General features: G+C 29.3%; 1 protein-coding gene across 1 annotated transcript; it reads left to right on the plus strand.

The window, feature by feature from the left end:
* Nucleotides 1-687: 687 nt before the first annotated feature.
* LOC106343783 (uncharacterized protein At1g04910) lies at nucleotides 688-3,252 on the plus strand (the record flags this gene model as incomplete). The annotated part of the gene is given in 6 exon segments (XM_013783089.1): nucleotides 688-840; nucleotides 985-1,274; nucleotides 1,372-1,576; nucleotides 1,670-1,827; nucleotides 1,913-2,133; nucleotides 2,544-3,252. Coding segments are annotated over 6 exon segments (1,050 nt in total), but the record flags the coding sequence as incomplete, so codon positions are not given.
* Nucleotides 3,253-7,612: the final 4,360 nt, after the last annotated feature.

Raw genomic sequence — 7,612 nt, forward strand, 5'->3', positions numbered from 1 at the left:
TCTCTCATCTAATTCAATTCCATCTCTTCCTGCATTCGAAGAATCTCATCTCATGAAGCTGCGGCGAAGACGATCTTCCGGGAAGGTAGATGGAAGTTAGATCAGCCGCGGAGCGATAAGCTTCCCCCTCCGTCAGCTCAGAAGCCTCGCTTACAAGTCTGGTTCGTAACAGTCTGCTCCGCCATTTTGGTCTGGACCTGTTTGGTTCAGCTTTTCTCCGCCGGGGAGCTTCGGCATACACGGATCTTCACTGGTTTAACCCATCACATCTCCGTCGAGCCAGTTCCATTGCCTCATCCCCCTGAGTCAGTTAATTAGAGAGTTATATTTGTTTCCTTCTTTGCTTGAGTGAGTGTTTGTTTTAAAAATTGATTTTTTTTTTTCCAGGAAATTATACAAGCAATGGTGTTCTACTTGTATCGTGTAATGGTGGACTGAATCAAATGCGATCCGCGGTTTGTTTACTTACTCTTTTGATCTCTTTTTTTTTTTTTTATCTGAATGTTGTTTTAGATTTGTGACATGGTGGCTGTTGCTCGGCTATTGAACCTCACTCTCGTTGTTCCAGAGCTTGACAAGACATCTTTTTGGGCTGATCCTAGGTACTTTGAATAGGGGAGGATCTCTCATGTAGCGCTTTAGCAATCTAATCCATCCCCTTTGTTTCGTTTGTGCAGTGGGTTCGAGGATATTTTTGATGTGAGACATTTTATTGATTCATTAAGAGATGAAGTTCGGATCTTTAGGAGGCTTCCTAAACGTTATAGCACCAAGTCTGGTTACCAGATGTTCCAAATGCCTCCTGTTAGCTGGTCTGATGATAACTATTACTTGAACCAGGTCTGTGCTGCAAGCGTTTTCTTCATTTACTCTTGGTGTGTTTGTTTGTTCTTGCTTTTTTTTTTTGGTCTGTCTCTTGCTTTATTTGACGAGTATACACACGCCTGTGATCTGCATGTCTGATTGGGTTAGTTTCTTTTCCAGATATTGCCCCTGTTTAGCAAACATAAAGTTGTTCACTTTAATAGGACGGATACCCGCCTAGCAAACAATGGTCTTCCTCTCTCACTCCAGCGGCTCAGGTGTCGTGTGAACTTCCAGGGACTTAATTTCACTCCACAGCTTGAGGTCCTGGGGTCTAAGCTAGTCCGCATGCTACAGCAAAGAGGGCCCTTTGTCGCTTTACATCTGCGATACGAGATGGACATGTTAGCTTTCTCTGGCTGCACTCGTGGTTGCAGTGACGAAGAAGCGGAGGAGCTTAAAAAGATGAGGTTTGCTTTCGGACTGGTGTTTTGAATGCGTCTTTTACTAGTTTTTTTTTTTTTTGTGTTGTTGTTAACGTATAAGTTCCTTTCATGTGTTTGTTAGGTACACATATCCATGGTGGAGAGAGAAGGAGATAGTCTCAGAAGAGAGGAGGGCGCAAGGGCTGTGTCCTCTGAAGCCAGAGGAGGTGGCGTTAGTTCTAAAAGCACTGGGATTCGATAAAAATACAGAGATATACATTGCAGCTGGTGAGATTTCTGGCAGCGAGCATAGACTGTCTGTTCTAAGAGAAGCATTCCCGAGAATTGTGAGTCTATCAGTCCTACTTTCCCTAACGAGTGGGTCAATCGGCGTCTTCATTATATGTGCTTAGCAGTTATGCTCTCACATGTGGTTATAGGTAAAGAAGGAAATGCTATTAGAGTCCACAGAGTTGCAGCAATTTCAGAACCATTCGTCTCAAATGACTGCTCTAGATTTCATGGTATCTGTGGCCAGCAACACTTTTATTCCCACGTATGATGGAAACATGGCAAAAGTGGTGGAAGGTCATCGGAGGTAATAAAGAAATTGAATTCATTCATTTCTTTTATGACAACGGACAAGGTAGTGTGATTGTTAACTTACTATGCCGAGTTTGCAGATATCTCGGGTTTAAGAAGACAATCATGCTTGACCGCAAGAGACTCGTCGAGCTGCTGGATTTACATGACAACAAGACCCTCACGTGGGATCAGTTTGCAGTAGCCATCAAGGCAGCACATGAGAGACGATCAGGAGCACCTACACATCGAAGAGTAGTTCCTGACAAACCTAAGGAGGAAGATTACTTCTACGCAAACCCTCAAGAATGTCTATGTGAAGGTACAAACTGCCACGACATGTTTGGGGATAGAAATTCAAGTTTAACACATTGATGTCATGTTTAATTTAGCACATTACGGGATTCAAAACACTTGGAAAGGGAGCTGCATACTAGTTCCTTCCCTGAGTTTTTTTTTTTCTCTCTCTTTTTTGTTTTGTAACTTTTCACTTTTACTGCATAGCTGCTGATCTTGATTTATTTGTTTTTGCGTAAGTTAAGATGTAACTAAGAGAAGCGTATGTATCTCTTCTTGTAGAAAATTCATTAAAAGGCCACTTTTGGCAATAGCTTAACACACAGATTGTGGTCTCTGTAAACTCTGTCTCAAGGCTGATTCCCCAATTCTATGCGGTCTGAGACCAAATCAGTAAATATTTCTGTAATTCTGGCTCTGAGTTTTGTTCTGCAGGGTACAAGCTACACATCAGCTAAACTGATTCTCACTCCCAGAAGATGATTTCGCCTTGCCCACCAACCAAACAAAGATCTTTGAGCCGTCTCTCTTGGTAATACTCTAGCACGTCATGTTCAAGCTGTCTGTCCTTGAAGATTTGGTCTCACCAATCCTTATCTTGAGAGCCATTTCCATCCTAAGTCCTTTCCTTCTTCCAGAAGCTTTTCATCCTTCCAAAGACGAGCAAGAATTGAGTGTGCTAAGTAGCTTAAAAGGACAGGAGAGGTAAGAGTTGGAACGTAAATTCCACCTTTTCAATGGTGGTAGTAAAACCAGAAATAACAAATTTGCAGGCATCTCTGACAACACGGCATATAAGTTCCTCGTTTGAACGAGTTACAGGCAACTCAAGATGCCCCCATATGGTGTTTCTGAAGATAGACTCTAACAAGAATGCGTCTGAACCGCAAAGAGCCACAAGCCGAATGTACTGGAGCATGCCAGAGGGAAGAGATTGGCCCTCTACAATGTCAAAGTATCCAGTCTCACCCATTAGCCACAGCAATATCCAACTTGTCTCCAAGGAAGGGGTCTGATTCTGGTATCTCTATTGTTAAAGACTTATGTGCTCCGGTTAAGGTTTGATTCCACAAAACCGTGGTCCGGAGCAAGGTCTGCATTGCTTTTGTTCAGATCATACTGAATGCGCCGGCTTAACATTGTTACAAGTCCTAGAGTAAATTTTTTTTTTTTTACCTCTATAATTTATATTCAGACAAGATATGAGTCCGTTACGTTGCAACGAGTTTTGTTTGATGTTTTAATTTAATAAAAACCATAAAATAATAAATCATTTTATTGTAGTCTTATGATTGTTTTTTGCATATGTTGTTTGAGATTTATTTTATAAGTAAAACTCGTTTTTACACATAAATTCAAGTTAATATTTGTATTTTATAATCATGATGCATAGATGAATTGTTATAAACTTTGTACTTAGAATTAGAGAAAATATTATACCTAAATGTTTAAACTGAACACAACTCGAAATAAAAAATTGAATGAAAAGTAAAAAGAAATGAAAGTCAAATACACCAATCGAGTCAATGACAACATTATACATGTTCTTATGTACTAATTTAATGTGTTATTAAATAAGTCTTTAAATTTTTATTTTGTTAGTTTTTTTAAAAGGAAAACATTATATTTTATAAATCTCCTTTTTATTTACAATAAAAAATAAAAAATAATATTAAATATTCTTTTACAATTTTGTTAAAGATTTTAGAAAAGGAAAATTACGGTCATATAACTTATTACAATTATCTTCTCTTTAGAATTTCTATAAAAAAATTGGTATCAAATAATTATTTCTAGTTATTAATAAATAATTTCAAAATTACTATTTTTACAATTCTTATCAATACTAATTTTACAACACTTCGTTTGTTAATTAAATAAGTTTAGTATCATGTTCATCATCAAATACTCTCTTAAAAATATTATCAAATAAATTTAGGAAATTGCCACAAATACCACATTCATTGTACCCATTTTCATGTTTACACTAATCACTTTTACCCTCACTTTTAATGAAGGGTAAAAGACACTTATACCCCTAGGGTTAACTAATCTAAACTTAGAGTTTAGAGTTGAGGGGTGGGGTAGGGTTTTTGGAATGTGAAATTTAGGATTATAATAAATATATAAATAAATACTTTAAAATATATAAATAAATACTTTAAAATATATAATTTTTTTTTTAAAATAGTTTCAAACATAATTTTCAATTATCAATAAGAAACTTTGAAAAAAATAAAAAAAAATTTCAAAAAAAAAATTCAAAAAAATATAAAAAAGTTCGAATTTGAAAAAAGTATAATTCGAGAACATATTTTTTTTTACTTTCTTTTATTTTATTTTATTTTATTTTTTTTACTTAAATAATGATTTATTATATATGGATATATAACAAAGATATAAAAGTCTTTTGCCACTTAATGAATAAGGTATTTTTGAAAATATCGTTTTTGTGGTGGTAAAGATGAAAAGTGGTACCATGAAAGTGGTAAACATAAAATTTTCCCAATAATTTTTTACAATTCTTTTTTTAGTTAGAACTTAAAAACATGATACAAATTTCATTTGTTCATTTGTTTAGTTTTTTTTTTTTATAAAAAAGGAAAACAACTATCAAATTTTCTCTTACATTTTTTTGGAATTTAGAAAAGGAAATTAATATTACATAATCTTTTACAATTATATTTTGTCTTGGATTTATAAAAACAATTTTTTATCATATAATTATTTCCAGTTAATATTAATTATTTTAAAAAGTTCCTTTTTCAAAATTCGTTTTTTTCAATATCACTAATATTTTTACAATTTTTATTGTTAATTAAATAATTGTTACTATCATTTTATCATTAATGTTTTTATAAAAAATACTATTAAATAAAGATAAATTGCTACAAATACCATATTCATAGTACCACTTTTCATGTATACACTAATCACTTTTACCCTCACTTTTAATGAAGGGTAAAAGACACTTATACCCATAGGGTTAACTAATATAGACTTATAGTTTAAAGTTGAGGGGTGGGTTAGAGTTTTTGGAATGTGAAATTTATGATTCTAATAAATATATAAATAAATACTTAAAAAATATAAAAAAATTTAAAAAATATAGTTTCAAACATAATTTTCGATTTTCAATTTTTTTTTTGAAAAACAAATTAAAAAAATTCGAAAAAATTAAAAAAAATATATAAAAAAGTTTGAATTTGAAAATGTATAATTCGAAAACATTAAAAAAATATTTTATTTATTTATTTTATTTAAATAATGATTTATTATATATATAAATAACAAGGGTATAAGAGTCTTTTACCAGTTAATGAAGAAAGTATTTTTGAAAATGTCTCTTTAGTGGTGGTGAAGATGAAAAGTGGTAACATGAAAGTGGTAAACATAAAATTTATCCTTAAATAAAATTTTACAATTCCCTCTAGTGAGGATTTTGCTTTTTTTTTTTTTAAAAAAAAAATCTTAATTGGTTAAGATTATAAAAGATTTTTTTTTTTGAAATCTCTTTTATTTAAGATTTTAGGAAAAGAAGAAGTTATTTGCACATAATGGTAGTTTCTATTGACACATACACAATCTAATTTTTTAATTACACATGTCACAATCATATGAGGTGAAATATTTTAAGTTAATTTTGGTTTATATTTTTGTACACAAAATTATAAAAAAGTAAAGCTAGTTAATTATAAGAAAAATAAGATTATTTTTACATTTTTATTTTATTCAGACTTTTAAAAAGGAAATTAATTATTTTATAATTAGTTTTTCTTTTATTTTTATACAACTATTTTATTTTTAATAGAAAAAATTCTGTTTAATTATTTATATATTTTGTCATATACATACAAACACATATTCATCATATTCACACATATTCATGTACGACAACAACATCAAAATTAAAAGTTATGTTATCATCATAAGATGTAATAAGAATAATAAAAAGATGACTTGTATGAAGAAATTAAAAGAAATTACTCAGGTAATACTTTTCATGTAAATACTAATGCATTTTTTAAAAATAATATGTGGAAGCTTAAACCTAAATATAGATGTGAGATATTTTTAGCTATTTTTGGTCATAATTTTTTAACATACAATTATCTATTAGAAAGGAAAAGTTAGTTAGTTATTTATAAGAAAATAATAAGAGTACTTTTACAACTTTCTTTTAATTAGACTTTTAAAAAAGTAATATTATTTATTTTAAAGTTAGTTTTTCTTCATGTTTTTCTATTAAATAATTTACTGTACTTGTAGGATTTTACAATTCTTTTTTTGTTCAACATTGTTTTCTTAAAAGTTAATAATTATCTTTTATAATTCTCTATCCTTAATATGTTTTAAAACAAACATTATAATAATAATAATAATAATAATAATAATAATAATAATAATAATAATACTATTAAATAATACTTATAATCAATTTTTTAAGAAAGATTGTTTTTATTATATTAGTATATATATTTTGATTATGAGATAGTTTAACACATGTCACATTTTAAATATATAACTCACATGTGTCATAATCATGTTATTTAGCAAATTTGAAGAATCAAACTTTATATAATAATAATAAAAATAATAATAAGTCTATTAAATAAGATTTATAATTAATTTATAAGAAAAATTGTTTTTAATATTTTAGTATATATAGTTTTGATTATGACTGACATGTGTCACAATTTTGTTAATTAGTAATTTTGAAGAACTGACTTGTGTCACAAGACTCACAATCATGTGTCACAAACATGTTAATTAGTAATTTTGAAGAACCAAGCTCAATATAAACTTTTATAATTATATTTTCATTAAAAATTTGGAAAAGGAAAGTTATATTAAATAAAAAAATTTCAAATCTATTTTTTTACGATTTTGAAAAGGTAAAATTTCTAAAAACATTACTACTAACTATTTTTTAAAAAACATTTTTACTATTAAATAACTTTTAAAAGTGTTTTTTTTTTCAAAATTTGTTTTTATTATCTTATTATATATACTAGAGGGTTTTTTGGGCTCGCCCGGATTTTTCCTATAATATTATTAAATTGAATTAAACTTGTGTATTTTTATTTTGAGATAGTAATTTCTGGTAAAATTGTATTGTAACTCTTTTTATATGTAAAGAGTAGTGCATCTAATTTTAAGAGAATGATTATTGTTGATGTTATTGGATTCAAATGTTGTTATATTATTTTGGTAAATGATGCTATGCGCGGTTAGTACATCTGAATTTTTAGTTTTTATCCTATTACTATATAAATTATTTTGTTTGAACTTGAATTTATTTTGCATATTTTGTTTTTGTATTTAAGCAGTTTTACTAAATAGTTCATTTACTATTTGCTTTGTTTCTTCCAATAAATTTAAAAGATAATTTGCTATTTCTTATGTTATACCAGATATCTTAGAGTAAATATTCATTTACTACGGACGGGATGAATATTTAAAAATAGTTTAAATTGTTAGAGTAAATATTTAATATAATTTTT

Source organism: Brassica oleracea, chromosome C5 (genome assembly GCF_000695525.1).
Source record: "Brassica oleracea var. oleracea cultivar TO1000 chromosome C5, BOL, whole genome shotgun sequence".
In the NCBI taxonomy this organism is placed as follows: domain Eukaryota; kingdom Viridiplantae; phylum Streptophyta; class Magnoliopsida; order Brassicales; family Brassicaceae; genus Brassica; species Brassica oleracea.